Genomic DNA, 24,927 nt, shown 5'->3' on the forward strand with positions numbered 1-24,927 from the left:
GTCTGGCACCCAGTGGGGTCTTCTCCCTTTCTAGGACGTAGTAGGTTCTTGTTAGCTCACTGAAGGAGCCTAGAGACTCTTTTGGGAGCTGTTGTGCTAAGTCCCAGTGAAAGTATGCGGGGTGCCAGGGATGTGCTCGGCAGAAGGCGGGTGGCTGCTTGCGTGTGGGCCTCAGGGACCAGGAGGGGCCTGAGGGAGGTTTTGTAGCTCTGGGGACTTGTAAATCTCCTATCCTTGTTTTTAGAGTAGCTCTTGTAAAATTTGCTTGTGACATACTAAAGTTGGCACTTGGCCTGCACTCCTGTATACTTTTATTAGCACCATCTCCAGCATGGCATGGCTTCACTGATAAGATGCACGCTAAGATGCTCACATACGTGAGGCATTAAAGACGTTACATTTAAAATGGCCTCAGAGCCATGCAGCCAGTGGAGTGGTGTAGAATGTCTCATTTAAAGTAAAAAACTGAATTGGAATGCTAGAAACATGAGTCTAAGATAAAAGACCCATATTTTATCAGACTGTCATCATGTAATGTGAAAAAGTTAAACTTTGCGTGTCATAAATTTTTTCAGCAGTTGCATGTTGTGATAAGAGGGAACTTGTCAGTGCAACAAATTTTTGAAATGTCTAACTTGGTATGATTTCAGCGAGGAGGACATGTATCGTGCGGCGGATGAAATAGAAAAGGAGAAAGAATTACTTATACATGAAAGAGGGTCATCAGGTATGTTTGGAATTGTTTTCTTTATAGAGTTCCTACTGTTTATAGTAGAAAATGCAGTTACATCGGTATATCCATTTCCATGAAATATTGAGATGTACTTCCTAGGAAACATGCGTGTGCGTGTGGTCTTATCTGTATTGGATTATTCATTTTGCTGAGGTATGTTTGGGGAATACTGTTGCCTGAGGTTTTACAGTTTTAATGCAAATACTTCCCCTGTGTTCTTTACATTCATATGGTTTTTGCACCCCTGAGGCTTTGTTTAATCTCTTGACACCACTCTCTCTCAGTTCTTGACTTGCTGATATTCTTAGAGGGAGAGTTTGGGTTTGAAGGGCATTTTTCATTTCAAGTGGAAGGACTTACTGAGAAGCCTGCTCTCCGGGTCTTTGCGTGCAGAAGGCCACATGAATTTGATTAACTGATAAGGAAGAACGGTCATGGAACTGAGAGCACTAATTCTCCTGTCATTTCATGATCTTGTGTCCATGCTTCTGCTCAGTCATGCCTGCTCTGCTCGCCCCACCAGGGCCCGTGGACCCACGGCTGCAAGGCTGAGCCTCTGCTGGGGGCACGGCCGGCGGGGCTGTGTGTGGAGAAGTGCCCCCTTCCTTCCCTGCTAGCCTCGTGCGGGAGCCCAGTGGAGATGCTCCGAGTTGGGGGTATGCCACAGATGGTTCACAGGGGGCACTTTCTTGTGCACCACTTGTGTGATGTGTGTGTTCTGGTTGAAGAACTAGCTCCTGTTTGTCGTATGGTTAGCAAAGCATTATACGTGTAATTAGGAACAAAAGATACAAAGTGGGGTCTTCGATGATAATTTTTGAGTCTTCCTCACAAGGAGTTGGTGGAACTCTTCACTGTGGTAGCCAAGGGAGATGTTATGGTCCCCCATAACCTTCAGAGGATGCTCGAATCTTCTGCTGCAGTTGCACACAGTTCACCTCGGATTCAGTCCTTAGCAGTCATATTCCTGAGGAGAAAGTGCTTCTTCAGCCATGGTTTATTCCTGCTGTGTGTGCAGGGGCCCCTTGCTTTCTCGCTCACTCTGCAGGCTCTCTGTTGGAATTCTCCTCTGCCCCCCAGGGAAGGCCTGTGCAGGTGCTCTGGCTTTTCAGGGGACCTTGTCTGAGGCCTTGTCCAGCTTTAGTCTGAGGTCAGAATGGATCCCTTTATACCCTGAATCTCAGTCCTCCTGGGTTCATGGCCCTTCCCACAGTAACATACTGTAGAAGTGCCTCTGGTGGGAAGCTCTGTCCGTATAAAAATTTCTTTATTTTACTTTTCTTGAATAACCCCAGATGAATTTTTGTTTTTTCTTATTTTCTTGATGATTTTATTGCATTGTCTTCTGGTTTCTCTTGTAGTTGAAAGTACTGCAGTCAGTCCGATCCTTGGAAATCTGTCTTTCTCTGTCTTCTCTTTGTCTTCAGTGTCCTACAGTTTCTCCTTGAGGTTTCTTAAGTATGGATTTTTTTTTTTTCTTTTAAACATTTTGCTTGGGATTTTTTTTTTTACTTTTTGAATCTGAGGATGGCTAGTTTTCATCAGTTCAGGAGAATTCTCAGCCACTATCTTTCTGAATATTGCCTTTTTCCTATTCTCTCTACTTATTCCTTTCATAGCTCTAATGAGGTGTTTGCTAGCTTTCATTCAGTCATCCAGGTCCCTCTGTCACACACCCTTTCAAATGTTTTCTGACTTTCAGCCTCTGTTGCATTCAGGACAGTTCCTTCGGAAATATTTTCTTTTTCTTTCTTTTTTGGAAAAGTTCTATTTCCCCTCTGAATTTGCTTGGTCTTTTTTTTGATAGTGTATTGCTCTTTGCTCATGTTTTTATTCCTTCCTTTAAGCATTTTGAGCATACTCTTTCAGGCCTGATAATCCCATTATCTGAAAATCCTGGCAGGCCTAATTATGCCAGTTGCTATTTTTCCTTATTTCTTGTTTTTTCAGGGTTTGAATTCTAAGCTCAGCTTTCGTGTGTCTGTGTAGAGTATATGCAGCCTGTCTTGAGTGTGAGAGGATTTGGCCTTGTTTCTGCCAGGCACCCAGGGAGTCACCTGCCTTGGGCCACGTTAGGTTAATTTCTGGGTTTGACCTTCCAGGGTCTTGCAGCTAGTGTGAAGTCACACCCTGGCACTGTGTGAGAGCCGGCCCGTGGTTATGAATTCTCAGCGGAGGCTTCCTCTCTCTCCGAGTCAGAGCCCAGGCCAAGGCAGAGAGTTTTTTTATGCTCTCTCTTTGTTAGTGAAAAGCTTTTTTTCACCTTGTCCAGGCAGGGGTCAGCAAACTATAGCTCCCTGGCCAAATTTGACATGGCCCCTGGTTTTGTAAATAAAGTTTTATTGGAACTTCTTGGTTTACACATCACCCATGGTGATTTTCATGCATAGTAAAGTTGAGTAGTTGTGAGAGAAAACTTTACACCCTCAAAGCCTACGTTACTTACTCTCTGGCCCACCAGAGAAGAAGTTTGCGATTCTTGCCCTAGCCTCTCAGTTGAGAGCCCCAGCGTTCTGGAGGGGTTCAGTTTTAACTTCCCATCCTCTGAGAGTCTGAATCCTTGTCTTTGTCACCATATGGTGGTTAAGGAACAAACCTCTTGGTTAATTTGGCTTCTGGTTGCCACTCTGATTTTCAGCTTCCCCCTTTGTGTTTTTTTTGTGCGTTTGTCTTTGTGGGGTTTTTTTTGCCACTAGAAATGTTCTTTCCTGGGAACAGTAATCAGTCTGTGTTGGATGCAGTTAAACAAAGCAAGGAACTGTTGTATACTTAAACCGCTTGAGGTCAGGCACTGCCTGTCCTGTGTCTCCGGCTTCTAGCCTGGAGGATGGCATGCGGTGGCTGTTGGAGTCCTCCTCCCAAAGAATGGTGGCAGGATGGGACTGAAAGTATAATTTTGATGCTAGTGCTTTGTGAGTATCCATTTTCCACCCTCAGCTGTGTCCCGCGGACCTCTGATTCAGCACAGGGCTGTGGCTTGCGGCTTGGCCTCTGAGCCCGCTGAGCCTTCTGCCTTCTCCCCTCAGTCCTGGGGTGTGGCCTGCCTCCCTGACCAGGGGCCGAGTCCTGTCTTGGTGCACACAGGAAGAGGACTGCAAGTGAGGAGAGTGGCAAGGCTGGCCCTTCTTCCCGGGAGGCCCTTCCTGAGCTGGAAGCATGCTCCCTCGTGGCAGAACGTGCCCCGCTAAGTGTCCTCAGCTCTGGACATTTGTAGTTCCTCAAGCTTTGTGGGGAGGTGAGTAGGAAGGCGATAAAAGGGAAATCTTCCCTCCACTAGATAGACACTCAAACAGTGTTTATTGACTTCAGACAATGACTGGTTTGTATTTGAGGGTTGGCTCTGCAGCGGTGGTATTTGTGGTCTCCGTGTATTATGCTCCGGGGTCTGTTTCACCTTTAAGCCAGTCCTGACTTATGCCACAGATAAATGTATCTGTTATCTGTATATGTGTTATTTTCCCTTTTGTATAAAAGGTTTGTTTTCCTTGTGAAAGGATTTACCATGAGATTTTTAAAACAGGCAGTTCTTACATTTTTTGTTTTTCAAAAAAATTGGTTTACCTGAACTGCAAACAGGGATTAGGGGCTCCTCCTGGGCTCCTGCATCAGTCATCCCTCATCTGTCACACCCTGTGTGGTGAGTACCTGTGGTCCTTTCTTCTTCAGTAGTCTCTAAACACATTCAGGACAGAATCTGGGGCTTTAACGTCTTCTTACCCCCCGTTCCTAGCTCAAAGCTTGGCACATACTAGACACGCAGCAAGTGTTTATTGAATTGAGCTGAATATAACATCTTTATTTTATGTTCAGCTTCCTCCTGAGTAGATATGTTGTAAGGTACTTCTGTGTTTATATCCCAATTTCTTTGCTAACATTTACTTCTTCAGTATTTTAAAAAGGAAGTCAAGAGATGCCTGGGAATTTACCTCTTTCTTCCTAGAACAGACATACGCATGTGTGTGCATACGCATGTGCCACAAAATCAAATCTCAAACCTCATAGGTTAAACAAGGAAGTTTAAAGGCCATTTTTTTACTATATCGTTTGATTATAAGTTGTATTTTTTAATTTGGGGGGATGTGTTATTAGAGTCAGACGAGGTCTGTGGTTCAGCTGATGTTGAGAGCTCCATTAACTTCTGGCTGATTATCAACAGTTTATAGCCTTTTGGGATCAAGGCGGGATATAACTAAATAGAGACAATTAAATATACTTTTGTAATAGAGGTCTTATCTCTTTGTATAATGGATGTAAAAAACAAATTACAAATCATTAGATGTATCTTCTCAGAGCTTAGACTGCTGCGTATTTAATGTGAACATTATTCATGGGCACCTGGGTCCGTGTGGTTACAGGTGCTGAGGGCACAGCTGAGAAACAAAACAAAGCCCCTGTCCTCAGGGAGCTCATGTTTTGTCCTGTGTGTGTGTGTGTGTGTGTGGTGTGTGTGTGGTGTGTGTAGGGGTGGGGAAGGCAGGGTGCAGAAAAAGAAATATGTCAGGTGTTGATCAGTGCTAATAAGAAAAACAAAACCGTGTAAGGGGAATAGAGTGAAGGTGTGTGTGTGTGGCATTTTGATATCGGGCATCAGCGTCAAGAGGTGAGCAGAGACCTTCAGGGAGCGAGGAGCGGGTGCCCCGCAGGTAGGGCAGGAACCGTCAGCGTGGGCAGTGGTGGGAGCTGAGGCCGGAAAGGCAGCGGGCGGCCCGGGCACGAGGCCCTTGTAGGTAGTGAGGGAGTAGAGTCGAGTGTGATGGGAGGCCTTGGAGCCCAGCGGTGGTGGGTAGCATCTGACTTACGTTTTAAATGCACCCCTCTGGCTGCCGTGTGGAGAATGGTTGGTAGGGTGTGGTGACAGGGAGGCCCACTGGGAGCCCTCGGTGGTCACCTAGGAGCGAGGTGCTGGAGGTCTGGACCAGGTGGTAGGCAGCAGTGGAATTCTGGATTTTGGGGGACCGCAGTGAGCGAGAAAGGAAATCTCAGGTAAAGCAGTACCATTATTCTGATGATGCTTTGTTTCATTGTTTCCCCCTCCCCACCCCCCCACCCCCCCTTTTTTTTATTCTTTAACAGAGCCCAGATTAAGTGTAGCTCCTGAAATGGATATCATGGACTATTGCAAAAAAGAATGGAGGGGAAATACGCAAAAAGCAACATGTATGAAAAAGGTATGATGCCTGGATGCACGCATTTTGAGTCTTTCCAATAGTCTATCATAAGTAATTATTTAATATGTCCTTTTGTATTTTTAGATGCTAGTTATGACAACTGCCACCAGACTGTAATTATTGGTGTTCTAACGTTAGAGATGAGGAAACAGGCTCCAAAGATAAGGGACCTGTTTGGAGTCACAGTATTAACATAGAATCATAATCAGTTATTCAGTAACTTGATTTCTTTGGAAAACACATAAATGGCTCTGTGCTGTTCAGGGTTGGGCCAGCCATTGGTTGTCCTCTTGGGGTCATTTGGGAACACTGCCCTTCTGGCCTGGTGAGGTAAAAGGCGCAGACGTCATGCATCTGCTGTCCCCACTCAGCTGTCTTTCCATGTCCTCCAGTTCTAGGGGCCTGGACTCTCCTATACCTTCTAAGCAGAGGGATCTGGAACTACTTCTTTTATTTAGGGCAGCAGTCCCCAACCTTTCTGGCACCAGGCACAGGTTTCGTGTAAGACGATTTTTCCACGGTCTCGGGAGGGGGATGGTTTCGGGATGATTCAAGTGCGTTACATCTATTGCGCACTTTATTTCTATGATTATTACATTGTAATACATAATGACATAATTATACTCACCGTAATGCTGACAGGAGGCGGAGCTCAGGTGGTAATGCGAGTGGTGGGGAGTGGCTGTAAATACAGATGAAGCTTCGATCGCTCGTCTGGCGCTCACCTCCTGCTGTGCGGCCCGGTTCCTAACAGGCCACAGACCGGTACCGATCCATGGCCCAGGGGTTGGGGACTACTGATTTAGGGCATCCCAGGAGCTGTCCCCCTTTCAGTCCCATTGCATAGATTGGTGACCCTGAGGTAGTCCTTCCAAGGCTGTGGGACATCAGGGATTCCCATGACACGGTCCCACTGTGGCTATGACTGGGTTGGGTCATTACTTGAGTCAGGCCCCTTGACCCACTCCCACTGCACAGCAGGTCGAGTGGCACATCCTACTGGTTCCCCCTCAAATGTATCCTGAATCCAGTGTTCCTTCGTAGATTGAAGTTGCTACTCCAGTTGACACTTGAAAAACATAGGTTTGAGCTGTTTGGGCCCACTTCTATGCAGATTTTTCCAATAAATATGGACTACAGCACTACATGCTGCATGGATGCAGAGGGCCGCCTGTAAAGTTACATGCGGGATTTTGACAGAGTTGGGGGCCAGCGGTCCAACTGCGCCCCACACGCGTACCCCGGCACCCCAGGCTGTTCAAGGCGTGGCCTTATCTGACTTCCTCCGAGCTACGGAAATGGCAGTTTCACCCTAATGCTTCTACCACCTCTTGTAACTTATGGATTATACCCTTTACTTATTTTTCTCTTGGGATTATTTACGTTACAAGTTTGAACGCACTTCTGGCACGTTAGAGATATTGACCTGTCATGTTTGATAGAAATATCTTTAAAATTTTTGTTTGTTTGTTTAGAACTGTACTGTTCAGGATTTAAGATTGTTAAGTATTTGAATATATTTGTTCTTGTCCTCAGAGCTTCATATTGTAGAAAATGTTGTGCCCCTTTCATCAGGCACCTCAGCTGCCCATGCCTGCCCTGAAATGGGCTGACCATACTCGAATGCCACTGCCACTTCTGAAGCTCTGAGAGCCAGTGTCAGCCCTGTTTCCCACAAGTCTGGACTGTAGACTACTTGTGTCTCAGGCACTCGTTAGAGAGCTTCAGACAATGACACGACGTACCTGGGACTCTCAGTCCCTGCCAGAGCTTAAGAACGTTTAGATTTGTGTGGCCATCTGCTGAATATGCATATTGGCTACTTGTAGATTTTGTAAAAACCTCCAGCTCTGTATCAAAGTAGATAACCAGAGGCCAGGTATCTAAACTGTATTTTCTCATCTTCCCCAGAAATGCTTACACTGACATGCAACCTTATTTTTGGATCTCAGTCTCTTTAAAGGATCTCTTCTAACAGTTGGCACCTTCAAGCCTGTAATTGAAGATGTTTACTAAGTTATCCAAGTGTTCCATATTTTGGAACTCATGCTGAAGTCATTCCTCTTTGATTTCAGTTTGAGGTAAAGATATGACCCTATAGTTGGACCCTTCGGTGACCAAATAATCAAAGGCACATCAGTTAGAAAAGCATCCCATCGGGACCTGTGGCAGTCAGAGCATTTCTGGGCCTGATAACAGCTTGGATCTCTGTTATCTTTTAGTCCTTATTTGTCTGATTGTTTTGTTTTGGGTATTCATTTACACACTTGGAAAGATACAGTTGCTGTTGAACTAGCCATCATGAGTATTTGGGGTAACTAGAGGTTCACCATAGGGAAGAGGTGCATATTAGCAGGCATGAGTCTGCTTGACGGGCCCTTACATTGCAGTGGTTGGGCCACTGAATAAAAATGCAACTCTCAAAATTTTATTATTGGAAAGACGTACTTTCATATCCACTTAGAACATCATCCTGTGACTTGAACCTTGAAAACAACTAATAACAGGGTCCAGTGCCTGGACACAGGATGACTGTCTACATGGTGCCCACCCCATGAGGGCGACACTTCTTCTTTTGTGTAAATGTGGGTAGGAAGCAGGGTTTCGAGTGATTGTTGCGGAAGAGCAGGACTAGCGAAAGGTCTGCCAGGTCGGAGGCGAAGCCGTGCGGTGGGGAAGCCGTGAAGCCGACGCCGACGCCTGAGCAGCGTCCAGCGGGGAATCAGTCATCTGGGCCCCTGGACCAGGTCGCTGGGATTTTATGCTGTCCTTTTTGGGGGGCATGCTCCAAATGGTCCGTTTGGATGGCTGTATTTGAGTTGACTGAGCATGTCACTGAGCATTTTCATTTCCTTGTTTCACTTGCAGGCTAAACAAGAATGACACTTAAATCCACTTTTTGAAAAAGTCTAACAGAATTTATCCAGGCACCTCCTAGCATGTAGTTTTTTTATGTATTTCACGGAAATTTGGGATTTGGGGGTATTATTTTTAATGTGGAGATACGAGCTGGGTACATCTCTCTTTTCTTTTCTGTCTCTTCATTAAAGAGTTTAGGGTCAATCTAAACACAGATTAAAGCCTTCAGAATGTTGGTTATTAATAAGTGAATGTTACAACGTTGCTAAGGGGCATATAACTTCAACTTTGGGGGTGACTAGTGTTTTAATAATACTTGGTGTATTATTTTATATGTTCTAGTATGTTGCGTCTGCTACCTATGCTGATACTATGTACAGTACTAGCATTTGTTAATTTCCTTTGATTAATTAAAAAAAGAATTCAAATATCTTACATGAAAGACTCAGCCAGTCTTGTTTCCGTTCTTCTAGTGATTGGGGGCACACTTTTTCCACAGGAATAAAATTCTCCCCACTCTCTGAAGTCAGTAATGACCATTTTGAATTCTCTGATGCTTTTGTCCAGGGCTACGAGGAGGTGTCTCAGAAATTCACCTCCATCAGGCGAGTCCGTGGAGATAATTACTGTGCGCTGAGGGCCACGCTCTTCCAGGCCATGAGCCAGCCGGCCGCGCTGCCCTCCTGGCTGCAGGACCCGGAGCTCACGCTGGTACGCTGCTGCTGCAGGTTTGAGTCTGCAATGTTTCCAGTTGCTTTTGTGAGAAAGACTTCCCCTTCTCTGCCCTGTGCTACGTGCTTGTACTGTCTGCGGTGTGACGTCAGTGTGTGGGTTTATTCAGTTTTGTGTGGCTGAGATGATTTTGCATAACAAAGTGACTAAAAATGATTGATATTTCCCCAGAAGAGGAAGGTGATAAAATTTCTTCAGTGCTTCAGCTTAACTAGAGAGCAGGTGTTTAGGGTTTGTTCAAAGCACTTAGGGCAGTTTGACTTCAGTGTTGGAGTCTCTACCAAGTGGGCTGTATATTGTACTATCTGAGAACCTGCTGGGGTTTTAGGAGGCAGATTTCTGTGATTCTAGCTCCAATTCAAGGAATCAGCACCCTCTGCAGAGTGATAGGAAAGCTGGCGTGGCAGGCGGCAGAGCAGCAACCCTAGAAGAGAGACGGTTGCTGTCAGCCTGGGGGAGGCTCCCTGGGGAGGTGAGGGTCAGGGGCTGTGTCCCAGGCCTGGCCCTCTTTAAGGTTTTAAATCTGCAGCCTGGTCGTGACACCCCAAGAAGTCACATCATCAGTGTGTCGTGGATACACGACACACATCAGCTTGAGGTCATGCTAGGTTGGATGGTAGAATACCCCAAGAGAGTTTGGTGGGCAGGCACGATTGAGCAGAAGTCACAATATGACATGACTTGGAAGAAAATAGGAAACCTTGCGCCTGTATTAAAACAGAACCCCAAACCGAAACTCAGAGTGCTAGCTGTGGGAGATCTGCCTTACCAGCAACTTATGAGGGGGGAAGGAAGAGTCAGGATTTTAATGGATTGCAGGCCCAGTACGAGCCCACTGATGTGTGATGCCTGCAGTGATAAGGAAGCCCTGTCTTAAAAGGAGCGCTTCTAAAACACAGGCAGTGACAGCCCTGTCTTGAACAGGGCTGGTCACATCCCATCTTGAGGACCCAGTTCAGCTCTGTGCCTGTACCCTCAGTACAGGTGGGAGTGTGCCCGACAGGGCTCATCTGCTTTGGGGAACAGTTGAAGGAGCTGGGGTATTTGCCTAGAATAAAGACTTTTAGAGGATACTGGTTGGCAGTTAAGCTAATTAGAGGTCTGTTGGGTGAACGGGGTATCACATACCCTCAAAGAGCAAAACCAGGATCAGTGGGTGGAGGATACCACCTGTCTCTCAGGTGATTATCTACTTTATAAACTGGTGTAAAATCACATGTGTATAAGCTATTTAAATGATATCTGTGAAAGATACTTCTAATCAAAGATACATTATCTTTTTTTAATATAAATTTATTTTATTTATTTTTGGCGGCATTGGGTCTTCGTTGCTACGCGTGGGCTTTCTCTAGTTGTGGCGAGCGGGGGCTACTCTTCGCTGTGGTGCGTGGGCTTCTCATTGTGGTGGCTTCTCTTGTTGAGCACGGGCTCTAGGCGCATGGGCTTCAGGAGTTGTGGCTCACGGGCTCAGTAGGTGTGGCGCACAGGCTTAGGTGCTCTGCGGCACGTGGGATCTTCCCAGACCAGGGCTTGAACCCGTGTCCCCTGCATTGGCAGGCAGATTCTTAACCACTGCGCCACCAGGGAAGTCCCAAAGATATGTCATCTTAAGCAGATTTCTCAGTATTAGCTTTTTTTTTTTTTTGAGAAAGGAGCAAAAGAAATTGATGCACTAGGCTATTTTTAGCTTTGCAAATTAGACATATCAGTACTGAAATATTTCAGAATTGTTGGTCAGTCAAAAGCATGCCTGTGGACATGAGACACTGCTTGGGAAGCAGACATGGGTGATGTCACTGTATTTTGCTTTAACTTTTGTTTGACAGCCATAGCTTTATTTATTGATTGTGACAAAATCCTCCTCGATTTTAGGCTGCTTTCCTTTGAGCCTTTTACTTTAAGGGGCTGCTTAGATTTATGGACTTAATTGATGTAATGAATTTGAAGTTTTAACTTTCCAAGGAACTCTGGTGCAAGCAGTGCTCTACATAATTAAACATACAAAATACGCTCCATGAAAGTAAAGCGTAATTTTTATTTTACTAACAGGATACATTTGGGTAAGGTTATCTGCCAAATTAAAAATAGTCTAGGTAGGTTGTGCTTGGTTTCTGATCGGTATGAGAGCACGTTGCGCGTATGAGCAATGGGGGCTTTAAGGTGGTTTTCCTGACTTCATTTGAGTCATGCGGAAATTCTCAAGTACTCTTTCTAATTTCTTCCCTTTTCTGTATGTATCAGTCAACAAGTAGAGTTTTTCTCTTGGGAGCATAATTAGTTGGTCACAGTGGTATTATTTTTGTCATCTAACCTTTCTCGAATGCCAAGATGCCCACGTCAGAGAGAAAAAGCACATCATACCTGTCCGTGAGTTTAGTATGAAAGTTTATTAAACTTTTCTTGCTCTCATCCAACTAGAAGACTTGTCCCTGTGTTGACTCTTCAGCCCCCAGCAGATTCCCTCGATTTGAGCACTTTCCTGACAGGGTCTGTTTTGCTATGTGTCTTGGGCAGGTGACAGATGCACCACACGCTTCTCATTTGAAGTGTCAGTGCAGGAAGGGGTACACAGACTTGGTTGTCGTACTTGACCAGACTAGTTTTTAACCACCTCCCAGGTGTCTCAGGCAGCCTCCTGTGGATGGCATTCCATCCCTCTTCTCATGCTGGCCCTTCTGCCTCGTCTCCTGTCGGAAGGTCCACACTGACAGGGGTCTCGTTGGGTGAGCGAGAGGGCGGTGCAGCGTGACTGGAAGAAGTCGGGGTGGAACCAAGTACGAATACCGCCAGGTGGTGAGGCCTGCAGAAGCCGGCGGTGCACCGTGGTGGTGGGGTACCCGGACCGCCTCGCCCCGCAAGTGGGGCCTCTCCGTTACCAGAGACTACTTGTGTAACTGTAATAAGGAGGCGTCTTAATATTTGTTAATGCTCGTGATTAAGACAAGCAGATCAGGTGATACTTAACTCAATTCTACAGAACAAGAAGGTCTTACAGGAGTTTTGGTATGAAAGTCTCTGTGCCCATTTCCTACCCATCTTCCTACTAAATCAGAGTAACTTGTATCCTGTCATGTTAATTAGGCCATGCTTGCTGTTACAGCTTGGTATAAATTATGGGGTTTAAAATGGGGTAGGCTCGCTGTTATAAACACAATAACTATCTGACAAATAAGTCTGTCTCAGTTTACCCTGATCCTTGATCTTTCTGAATTGCCAAGGGCCTCTTCTGACCACTACCCTGCATCCAGTGACAGTCATATGTCCTGGTGTCCACGGGGCTTTTAGAAGTCCTTGGAGCACTGACCACTTCTGGGGACATAAAAAGGCTGCTCTCAGCAGGCAGGTTGGAGGGAACCAGTTTCAGCATTGTTAGGGTCTCCTGAACTGCCCAGGCTCTGTAGTAGCCCACCTCTTCACACTGGGCATCGGGCAGGTCCTGGGACACCTGAGTTTGTATGTGAGTCTGTAGACTCAGAACCAGTCCTGGCCCAGCCTGCAGGCTGCATGCTGTGCTAAACATCCCTTGACCTCAGCTTGCACTTCGTCAAGAATCCGGTGAGCCCAAAGAAGCTACACACCCTGTAGCTGGCTGTATCTGCTTCCATTTACATTTGGAGAGATGTTCTTTGTAGCGTTTTGCCATTTTCCCTCTCTCCTAGAACATGCATGGTTTCAGGAGATTCAAGGGAAGTAGGAGCGCTAGACCGAGACCCTCCCCATAATGTGAGCTCAGTGGAGGCGAGCGAGCCCAGGCTGCTCGTCCCGTGCTGCTCGGCTCCTCTGGCCTTGCTCGTTCGTGGCCTGTCTGACAGTTCGGCTGCCTCTCATCTCCTGTCATCATGTCTTGGCTCCCTGTCTGTCGTTCTCGCTTCTGTCCAGATCCTAGTCTCTGTGTTTGACTGCAGTCGGATGATCTGACCGTGACCTTGACCTTGGACGTGGCTTGGTCTGGCTGTTCTTAAACTTGGGCAGCAGCTGGGTCCCCAACAGGTGGTATCCTTCGGGGCAGGGGTCCTTTGGTTCCATAGTTTTAGAATGTCTCTGAGTGGGTGGGACCTGTGACAGTGTTTGCTTGCTTAGGGTGGGATAGACTGTATATCAGAACTCATGAGACAGTTTGGGGGTGACACATTCTTGTTACTTGCTATCCCTTTAACCATGGTGCTGATTTCGAGAATTGTGGACATTTGCTAGAGAAAACAGGCTGTTTTTATATTTCAGTCACAAATGAAATTATACCTAAGCTAATTAGGCAGTTTAATACTTTATTAAGTATTTCCCGTCATTGTTTCTTGTTTTTCATTGTTTCTTCTTTACGTCTCCCTTACCCTAACAGAAGTCCAGTCTCCGTGTGTGTAGTGTAAAAGAATGGCTGTGTGTGTGTGTGTCGTATGTGTCATGACCCCCTGAAAGCATTTAAAGCTATCCTCATTTTTTTCATCTGAGTAAAGAATTTCAGCTCCATTATTCTGTCCTCATAGTTTCTTTTCACACCTCAGTTTGGGGCTTTCTCCAGGCTCCCCACAGCTCCCAGCATATACAGCCCTTGAGAATTATTCCAGCAATACTTTGGCCCATGCGTGGAAGGAATGAGGAAACGGACTTTTTTTTGGGTTTTGCTCGGTGTAGTTAGATCGTTGGGGTCTCTTGAGTAACTGAGCATCGTGCCTGCTTTTTAGGTACATACACAACATCACGTGATGCTTATGTTTTCTGGGCTTCCTTCCACGCCGTTTCCCAGCTCACATCTGCGTAGCCAGTATTTTCTGCTCACTGCACTTCTCTGTGCCCAGTTGTGATTTCAGCTTATTGCCACTTGAGGGCATTTTAGAGTCTGGTGATAAACCAGAGAACCTGAGAGAAAGTTGGCAGCAGAACTGCCCACATGTTGCTGAAATGTAGGACAGTGTGGGCACAGAGCTGGGCTGCTCTTGGGTGGGTGGTCATTTGTCATCGTAAGAAGATGAGAACACAGCCCCTCCCCCATTAATGCCATCATTGTGATAACCACCTGAAGAGGAATTTACGTCCCTGTTGTGGTTTTGTTTTTTTGTAGAGATGAAACCGCTGTAGTTTCACATGACTGCTGTAAAGGGAAGGTAAAACTGGAGTTCCCGTTCATGCAAGGGTCTTCAGAGCCTTAGATTCCAGGAGAACTGAACACATGGCCTCATTTAAAACTGTATTATAACTGTTAAACAAACTCAGGTTCTAGGGAGGAATTAATTATTCTCTAATGATCTTTTGACTTGGAGGTGAACTCTTTTTTCCTTTCTGCATTTTATAGCACTGAAGGGACATGCCTGTGCCCGGCCTAATTATATGGATTTCTCCAAGACTGTTGGGAAAGTCTGAGTTCCCATGCTGACATCGATCCGGTTATGTCCCAGCTTGCTTTTCAGACTCCAAATTCTATTGATGATGAGGGGAAAACAAAATAGCAAACGCTCCAGGAAAAAAAAGGAAACAGGCAAAATAATAGTTGAGCTGTCAGTTCTCTAATGAGCTAGCCCATCACAACTCCCTTAACCCCTGCATCTTGTTCTCAGTTGTATTTTCTATCTTACTACACTGATTAGTTAAACTAGATACCATAGTGTTTCTTTCTAATATTAAAACTTTGATGATAGTGTAAGTATCAGAAGTTAGGTTTTATTTTCCTAGTCAGGAAAGGAACAGGTTTTTACCCTATCCTGGACCATCTCACAGGCCCAAAGCGCCTTCCTGAGTCAGGCATTAGGGAGTGGTAGGGAGGCACCAGTGAGCCCCGCAGCTGCTTGGGTGGTTTATGCGAAGACCTGGTGTGAACACTGCCTTCACGTACCCTTACAAAGTGCTGTGGAATGTTCCTGCCCGCGGCTGGAACCCAGCCAGGTACATTGTGCCTTTGGGTTTCAACCAAAACTGCCATTTCACTGTAGAAGCCCTCCTCAGGGTGGGTCTTTCCGAGATCCTGACTTCCAGATTTAGGTCCGCCGTCCTAAACCCAGACAGATGTGCAGGAATTAATTCTGGAAACGAAGGTAGGTCTTGTAGGCTTCATTGTTTCTTATAGCTTGGATCGTGTGATGGCCTTTCTGGAATGTTAACATTTTCTCTCTCTGTTTCTTGATACTCTAGTTACCAGAAAAACTCATAAGCAAATACAGCTGGATCAAGCAGTGGAAGCTTGGACTGAAGTTTGAGGGGAAGAGCGAGGCCCTGGTTGATAAAATTAAGGAGTCCCTCACTTTACTGAGGAAGAAGGTTTGGAACATGTAGTTTCCTTTCTGTGATAAGTGCAAAGCTCTCACTCCCGGGTGCCCCAGCACACCACTTCTTGGTCTTCACTTAGTGGATTACCACACGCTCTTGGCTGGTTTTTAGGCAAAATAATTCTAAACGAACACAAACACTTCCTATGAAGTGTTCGGTAAAATGAAGAAATATCAACATCGTGTATTCTCGGAGGAGATGATGTGTTTAATGAAACATTTAACTTTGTTTAAAGGAAACCGTACAAATGTAGTCTTTTCTTCAGTTCTGACAAGTTTCAGGGATATCATTTAGTCCATATCTCTTACAGGATTATCAGTGATAATGAATTCACATTTATTAAATTCTTCCCAATTATGTTCATGTTTTAAGATTCTGTCCATATTTATTAGACTTGTTTTCTTTCATGATGATTTTCCAGTGGAGCAGATTTAGTAACTTGTCCTTTGACAACTGTCCTGAGGGTTTTTCTGAAGCAGAATTGTGAGGAGGAACTTGGTCTGCTGATTCCCAGTGATTTGGTTATTAAATGCTCCCTCTTCTGTGGCTTTCCGCTGCCTTATGTGGGTCGATATCCTGCTTGCACACTGGCCCACACAGAACTCTAGGTCGCTGGCCTTTGAGCAGCCTAAAAGCTCTCCTCACCAGGGACCCAGGATTGAGGGCCTGTTAGTTGCTCCAGGCTTTGTAGATGGAGGAGGGAGGCCGGTAAGGAGGTGTCAGGCATCGGCTTTCGGGATTCCCCCAGCACATACCCTGGTTGTTGATCTGTTCACTTGACTGTGGTCTGCCCCCATGAGACTTTCAGCTTCACCAGAGACTGTCCTGTCGATTCCTTTACAGCCAGTGCCGGGTGCTGAGCCTGGCACATAATAGGCATTTGGTCAATATTTTGTTGAATGAGTGGAGGGCCCTGAGTTCCTGGAGCCTAGTTTTTATTTACAAACATGAGAAATGCGTACTGGAAACTATACTGTCGAAGGAAGACCAGTGATGAAGAAATGGGAGCAAGAGAAGGGGAGAGGGGGTCTGTTCTTGTTGCCTGTTGGAGCAGAGCACAGGATTCAAGGGGGCTGGGGGACCTGCGCCTGCCCAGGCCCTGGGTTAGCAGGGGGTTGAGCATAAGGCTCTGGCCCTGTGGGAGTGAACAGGAAGGCTCTTCAGCTCAGCCACTGGTGACAGCTTCCTTTTTAACTCTTTTAAGTTCTTGTGAGGTTGCTTTATTAGCTGTGCCTACTGTAACTAGATCCTCATTTGGGGGAATGTTTAAGTGATTCCAGTTTGTAATAACATTAAAATTATACATTAACACTCTGAGCCAAAAAAAAAAAAAAAAAAAAAAGCCTCTGAGCCGGCATCGTTAGCACTTTGTATGTGCCAGGCTGCACACTAAAAGTTTGATACATTGTTTAATCCTCACGACTACCTGGGTATCGTTGCTGTGGTATCCTCACTTTGCAGATGAGGAGACGGAGGCCCTGCAGAAGCCACCAGCTGCTCGGTGGCAAGGCCTGTATTCCACCCTGACTCTCTGACCCCAGAGCTGCGTTCTTGCCTGCCAGCTTGGTCCCCTTCTGGAAAATACGAGGTGTTCCAGCTTGCAACCCAAATATTGGAGCGAGTCCGGTGGCACAGTCATTACTATTAACACTTACTCTTGTATTTAAAATGTTAATGGTTTTGGGGAGGAGCAGTAGTTACTGGTTATTCATAAGGATTAGTTTTATGTTGGCACCTCCTATCCTCGTTCACTTTAACTTAAAAGCACATATGTTTATAGGGTTTTCTTTTTCACTTAAAGAGTTTGCTTATGTTAGCTGAATACCTGATCCTCTGCTTTACTCTGAATCAGAAGTCGGTAAGAATTTCCGGAGTGGATTTATTCATTTGAAACTCAAGTGTATATTTAAGAGGTTAGAAGAATAAGTTTAGTAAACAGATACTCAGGATACCCCGCAGTCTTCCTGGTGCATCTCCATGTTTGAGGGTTGGCTTGGTGTTTCTGGGTGGTAACGGCTGCCGTAAACCCCTTAAGGGGAGGAGTAGTTTCAGCTTCGCTTCACAGCGTCTCACACGGGCCTCACACACGCATGTTAGCTCTCCTGTAAGTATTTCTGATTGACCGGTTTGATCTCTTTGCCTGGGAAGGTAGGGGAGTTGAAATTTCCATTCCATGGCCCTAGAGTTCTCCTTAGTACATTATACTTTTGTTTCAAGTTAGTGGGGGAAGAAGTGAATAAGGAATTTGTGAGGTCTAAAGAGTGCCATTGTTTGAGCTGGAAGCTTGAGCATTGAGCGTTGGTACGTGACCCATGGTTGCCTGCCTATCTTGAAAATAATTTTGTGCTCATCGTGTGGAATTTTACCAGGGACTTTTAGAGCAACAATTTAATTATTATGTAACTTTCTTATTACAGTGGACAGACTTGGCTGAACTGAGAACTGCCGAAGCGAGGCAGATAGCTTGTGATGAACTGTTCACGAATGAAGAAGAGGAGTACAGCCTCTATGAAGCTGTGAAATTTCTCATGCTAAACAGAGCCATCGAACTATATGATGATAAAGAGAAGGGAAGGGAAGTGCCGTTCTTCTCTGTACTTCTGTTTGCTCGGGACACGTCAGGTGACCCCGGACAGCTGCTGAGGAACCATCTGAACCAGGTGGGGCACGCCGGTGGCCTTGAACAGGTGAGCTGTACCTTTGGGAGTATATTGGCCCAAACAGCAGCTTCAGCCGCCAAACCTCATCCCAGTTTTTGTGAGCCAGGAGTCGAGGGTCTCGGGAGGCTTCAGTTGGATCTTGTTCAGGGCTGCAGTCATCTGAGGGCGTGATTGGGGCTGGAGGGGCCACTTCCAGTATGGCACGCTCACCTGGCTGTTGGCAGGAGGCCTCAGTCCCTTCGCTGGGAGGTGGTGGGAGGGTTCTGTTCCTCACCATGTGGGGCTTTCCATAGGGCTGCTTGGGTGTCCTTGTGACATGGCGGCTGGCTTCTCTCAGAAAGGGATCCAAGAAGAGAGCAAGGAGGAAGCTCCAGTGCCTTCTATGATCTAGTCTTGCGAGTCACGCACGGTCAATGACACTCTATTCTGTTTGTTAGAAGCAAGTCACTTAATCCTTCCCACATTCAAGTGAGGAGTGCCAAAGAATTGTGAACCTATTTTATAACCGCCGTGGTTATCTCAGCCTGGGCTTGCTTCTGTAGTGTGGTGGATGGGATCAGTACCCTTGGCTCCAGTAAACAAATAGACCAAGCTCTTGGAAGAGTCCTCTGAAGGGTCTTGTTTTGTTTTTTTTTTTAATTGAGGTGAAGTTCATATAACACAAAATTAACCATTTTAAAGTGTACAACTCAGTCACTTTCGGTACATCTGCGGTGTTGTGTGACCATCACCTGTGTCAAGTTCCAAAACTTTCCTTCCCCTGAGGGAAAACCTGGTGCCCGTTAAGCAGTCACCCCCAGTGATTATCTGTTTGATTGTAGCCATTCGAGTGGGTGGGAAGTGGTTTCTCATTGTGGGTTCGGTTTGCATTTCCCTGATGACTTTTCATGTACTTACTGGTATTTGCATATCTTCTTTGGAGAAATAGCTGTTCAAGTCTTTTGCCCAATTTTTAAACTGGTTATTTGCTTTTTTACTGTCGAGTTGTAAGGTGTTCTTTGCATATTCTCTACACGAGTCCCTGATCAGACATAGGATCTCTTCTTGATGGTGTGCTTGTTTACGACGACCCATATATACAAAAGGACTGGGGCTGGGCCCACGGGGAGGAAGAACGGTTGTGGCTGAGCCATGCCATGCGCCTCGGGGACAGCAGGGCGGGAGTGGGTGGAGAGCCCTATCCTTCACCGTGGCTTCCCGCCACATCCTTCAGTGTTTGCTCTTCCCCCAGGTTGAAATGTTCCTTCTCGCCTACGCTGTGCGCCACACCATTCAGGTGTACCGGCTCTCCAAGTACAGCACTGAAGAGTTCATCACCGTCTATCCCACCGACGCCCCCAGGGACTGGCCGGTGGTGACGCTGATCGCCGAAGATGACCGGCACTACAACATCCCCGTCAGAGTGTGTGAGGAGACGAGTCTGTGAGACACTCCTGGACAGCCTGGTGACGCGGCTCGGTCCTTGGGACTGCAGGTCCCTGGGAGTGACCTCTGAGGACTCTTGGGCCTTGTGAGCCAAGCTGGACTGGAATGTTCTGAAGACTAGCTTTTGATAATCAGAATTACTCAAGTTTTTTCCCTCACCTATGATGCACTATGTTTCACTGGGGGCCTTCAGAGCACACCTGTTGAAAGGTGCAGACTACATCTCCATAAACAAACACACTTGTGTCAGAGGAGACTATTCTGGAGAGGAGTATGTTCAGAGCTCTCTCTAATAGCAAACTGGCTTTCCGTTTTTTTTTAAAGATGGTAATTTTTTTGTTTTGGTGGTGATGGGTCTCTGCAGTGCCCTTCCTGTGCACCTACGCGGTCTGCTTATATGGTAGAGTTCTGGGACAAAGCTTGTCAGCGGCCCAGCCGTAACATCCTCTGATAGTCTCATCGAGCAGTGGTTTGGATTTACATGTTAATTAAAGCTGTTCTAAGCAGATTGTCTAATGGAAGGTTAAGAACTGGGTCCCCAATAGTGAGTTATTTAAAGGCTGGAGAGGGAGCTGCAGGAAGAGGCAGTGGCAGCAGGACGTCCTGACTCTGAAGAACGTGACAGACGCCTGCGGTTGGGAACACACCAGGTCTGGTGCTGGGTGCAGGCGCTGGGTAGTTGGCGGGTGAGCGCAGCTCGTTGCTCTCTAGGATCGGGGCTGCTCCTTAGTCTCCACTTCCATGGATCCACCATTTTATAGTCAGAACAAGGCTTAGATCCACCTGCTTTTTTAGAGGAGACCAAGGCCAAGTGATTATTTTTTTGGAGAATGCTTCCGTTGCCAAATCCGTGTGGCTCCTCTGTTGGATGAATGACAGCAAAGCGTCTCAGGCTTTTTCTGGGTAAGTTTAAACAGAGCGTGTGCTTAAAACTGACTGCAGCAGCATGGCCGAGCTGCATCTGCCCTTGATTTGGCTACGCCCTGGGGAGGCGGTGTTCTGGCCACGAGTGATTGCATGTCACAGGCTAGGGTGGTGCCTGGGGGCTGGACAGGGCAGCCCAGCTGAGCGTGGTCTGCATCAGGGCCCGAACCATCCACGTGGGGCGTGTACTGTGGCCACGGCGCAAGGGACGGGACGTGTCACTCTTTAGGACTGTCAGTGGCATCTGAATTGGCTCAGTATTTGTGGACGTGGTGTTACCCTGAAGCACTGAGCTTTATTTTATAGTAAGTAAGATCTTTATTTGGTCCAATTTAAGCTTATAGTTTATAAGCTATCTAATCCATTGTTGTTTTTTTCTCAGAGGGGCAAACCTTTTGTGATAGTGTTAGTTTTGCTTTCACTTAAAAATTAAAATTCTTGGTTGAGAAAACTCAGAGGACACATAAAACTATGCAGACTTTTACATTAATATTGATATTTTCCCCATTACCTCATCAATAATATTCACCACGTTTCGGTAGCTACTTCTTCATTGGAGTGTTTGAATTAAATTCTGCTCTGAATGTGTGTGAATGTGTTGAGAGGCTTTGCTTTTCACTGTGAAAGGCAGTGGTGCCTCAAATAAGGAGGCACCTAGAAGCCAAGTGAAAGTAAAACTGACGAATTCTTGTTGGCTTTGATGCTTCATTTTATGGAACTTATTTTTCATGTAACTTACAACAGGAAATGCTTACCGTTCATTCCTGAACATTTTTAAAAGCACAACTTCAAACACTTAGGTTGTATAAGGCAGTAGGGGTCTGTGTCCATCTAACCATTGGTGCATAGCCGCTGCTGGATTTAATAATACTCATGATCACCTGTCTTTGCATTTTGAGAATGTTCTAATCTTAGTGAACTTGTGTTGAGCTGGGCTTCTGGGCAGCTTGTTTATGTTTCATACTTTTTTCTTGTTCCTGTGTGTGATATTGTTAGAGTTTGTGCAGAATTGTGGTCTTAACCACCCCACTGATAAAAATTCACAAGGGTGCGTTTAAGTTGCTCTCTGTCCCAAGGCCTTATTACACTCTGCTCTCAGACTGCCATCCAGGCTTAGAGGGATCACAGCATAAGAGAAGTAAAGCTTTCAAAGAAACAGCACTTCAGGAAATATAGATGATTGGCCAACTTTAAAAATGTTTCTTTTTGTTGCAACATGCAACTATGGTTGCCCCAAGTTTTAATTCCATTTTTCATTCCTGGTCTTGGCCTGGTCGGGTGACATCAGCAGAATTGAAATTGAACTGAGACCAAAATGGATTCAGGAGGATGATCTACTCAGAGGGAATTTCTAAAATGATAGTGTTCCAGAAAAAGGAAGGTAGTAGGAATGACACTGTGCTTACTTTCTGTCCCAGAGTTTATTGCAGGAGTTCAGTGGTTTGGACCCTATGGTCTTGGCAGAAGGATAATGTCTACCTTAAACAGGCGTGACTTAAACGTTTGAGCTCATTTAAGGTGCATTAAACCTAAAAGAATTTCCCTGTAACAAGTTCCATGGAATTAACTCTGCTCCCTGAGAACTTTTCCCACTTCCCCTCCTCACCTGCTAAGCTCCTACATTTACAGCATCCATTGATTTCACTCATAACACATGGAACAGTGAGGGTGGCAGCTGAGAACAAGCTGCTAATGTGGTCTCTTTCACTTATGATCTCAGCGTCGGGGGGAGGGGCGGGGATTTGATCTGAAATGTCAGTTCCTCTTCCTTAGAATCCAGCACATCCAAAAATGCTTTAAAGGCACAGAACAGGATTGACCCTGCTGTCTAGATAGAGCCATTTACACTTTTGTTATTCTGTTACACATTCGGTTAATATCTGATAAATACTGGTGTTTTTCTCTGATTGTGGAAAACAGCCGTTGCCTTTGTTTTCTTTCATTATTCTTTTTTTCCTCCAATTCTAGAGCTTATCAAGTAAAATCTCAGGCCACCTGAATCTCACACCTCTGTCAGGAAGAAACATCTTTGTTGGTTTTTGTGTGCTTGTGTTTTCCTTTGTTTTTTAAGAGGCTGTGTTATTCCTCCTGCCCTCTTCACCCCAAGGTGCTCTTTCACTTGAGAGTTTGTAGTCTGCTTTTTGAAGAGCTTCCAGATGGTGACGGTTAGGTGCTCTCTCCCCTTTAATGATCTAGGATTCTTACCTCACAGCACAGAAGTAGGACTCAGATAGACTTCCTGGCTTTTTCTCCTTTTTGGTGTTAAAGTTTGATTGTTTTCCTCTCTCTCTCTCTTTCTAAAGCAAGACTTGGCAGGTACTCCCCCTTTGAAAGCCAGAAAGTGTTTTCAGAAGTGTAAACCTCCGGGGAATGTTATTTGTAGGCATACACAAAAATACATAGGTGCCTTTTTAAAAAGATCTGTATCTACTTAAAAGCAATAAAAAGGAAGCCCTGAATGTGTGTGGAGTGAATCTGAATCTGAAATGTGTGTGAAAGGTATAGAACCCCCACATAGTTGAGCACAGGCAGGGCACAGTGTCAAGGAATTTAAAAATGGCCCAAGGAACTGTAAGAACTGAAGAAGGAGGAACTGATTTTAGATTAAAAATGCCTTTTAAAAACAAAACAACAGACGCCTGACAGACCTCCATGGCTTACGTCATACAAGGATAAAAATCTGAACCAGTGGAAGACTTCTGTGCGTGGATTCTGCAAACTCCTTTTTCTAAAGTTTAAGTCCCCTGCTTAAACTTTAGAAGGAGACATGTAATGCTTAACTCTTTCGGAAAAACTTCTTGGTGATGTCTTCTGAGGGACTGGAGAGATCAGGGAGCCACTGCTGAGTTATGCAGTGAATTAAGACATGGGCAGCTGATGATTGATACCTGTGTGATCCAGTTAATAACTTGGAGCTGTGAGAAGCACAACACTAAACTGGTTTGGCTCCTCCCACCCTTGGTAGCAGTAGCAGTAGAAGCAAGGCAGGCTCGGCCGTGACCGGAAGGGACGTGTGCGCGTGTATGAATGTGCCTGCTTGCTGGCCTGCGGTCGCATTGGGACGTTCTTACGTACGCGTGGTCCCACAGCCTGAGACCCGGCCACATTTGGGAGGGTGAAGGTGAGCTGTCCCGTTTGCATTTTTTTTTTTCATGGTAAATTGATATTTGTTACCGGGAATGGTGGAATGGGTTAGTAGGCATAATTGAACTATACAGAGTGGTCATTAAGTCTGGAGATAATTGTAGTGAAAAGTCATATCAACAAGCCATTTATTGCGTATATCTCTGTTCCCAGGCCTTTATGGCCATCTGTATATTTCCATATTTTGAATACTCATTAATAGGGAGAACACTGACCAGAGCTTTATCACATTCTTGTTGATTTCTTGGGTGTCGTTGTGGGTCAGGGGTGAGATCGCCGAAACATGGGTAATCCAAGGAAAGGATACGGGGCTGGAGATAACCACGGTCTCGGCAATCTTTTGGGGGTGGTTGAGCTTAATTCTGAACTTTAAAATAATTTTTTGTACTCAAGACCTTTTGTATAGTGAAAAATGCCTTGATCTGTCTTCTCATAAATGGTGCTAAAATATGGTACTCCTACAGGAACCAGAGCAATCCACAGTAATGTTGGTCACGTCGAGTATTTCCTTGTGGGAAGAAGGCCAAAGTGAATGTATTTAATGAGCCCCCTTCTCGTTTCCATTGTCTTTATAAAAACGTTGCGGTATTGTTACTCACCTTTTAGCCGCTTCCGACTCTCTGTGTTGTGAATTCTGAGAGGGTAACGACCCACCTTCTGTCTCTGGCGGTGGTTTTCCTTCCTTGTCAGCCGGGCTGCGGGCTGCAGAGGGAGGGCAGCCGGGAACGTGGTGTGAACCTGGCCCGCTCGCCTTGGCTTGTTTAGCAGAGTGTCCTGTTTACACTGTAAAGTGTCAGCACCTGTCAGAAACCGCGCCTGCTCAGAAAACTGTGCCCCCAAGGCTCCCGTCAGCTTGGGGCCTTGGTCCTACCTGCGTCCGCGGCAGGAGTGTCCCCCGTGACGTGCTGAGTCTTCGTCTTCACCGTCAGAGGCAGAGCCTACTCGGGTTTTGCTGCCGATCCCCTGTAGCAACCTGGCCACTGAGGATTGTAAAAATAAATGGCAAAAAACAAACTTAGAAAATAAA

General features: G+C 45.8%; 1 protein-coding gene across 7 annotated transcripts in view; it reads left to right on the top strand.

Moving 5' to 3' along the window:
• Window positions 1-24,498, top strand: part of OTULIN (OTU deubiquitinase with linear linkage specificity) — a 32,285-nt gene extending 7,787 nt beyond the window's left edge. For 4 of the 7 annotated variants that reach the window (XM_073802021.1, XM_004324782.4, XM_073802025.1 and 1 more), the window contains 6 exons: window positions 651-727; window positions 5,807-5,901; window positions 9,328-9,471; window positions 15,613-15,738; window positions 18,165-18,434; window positions 19,639-24,498. In XM_073802021.1, the coding sequence (XP_073658122.1) occupies window positions 651-727; window positions 5,807-5,901; window positions 9,328-9,471; window positions 15,613-15,738; window positions 18,165-18,434; window positions 19,639-19,833 (907 nt within the window). In that variant the 3' untranslated portion in view covers window positions 19,834-24,498. The remainder of the gene's footprint in view (window positions 1-650; window positions 728-5,806; window positions 5,902-9,327; window positions 9,472-15,612; window positions 15,739-18,164; window positions 18,435-19,638) is intronic. The other 3 variants (XM_073802023.1, XM_073802024.1, XM_073802026.1) reach the window with 3 other exon arrangements.
• The last annotated feature ends 429 nt before the right edge of the window (window positions 24,499-24,927 follow it).

This window comes from Tursiops truncatus, chromosome 3 (assembly GCF_011762595.2).
Source record: "Tursiops truncatus isolate mTurTru1 chromosome 3, mTurTru1.mat.Y, whole genome shotgun sequence".
NCBI classification, from domain to species: Eukaryota; Metazoa; Chordata; class Mammalia; order Artiodactyla; family Delphinidae; genus Tursiops; species Tursiops truncatus.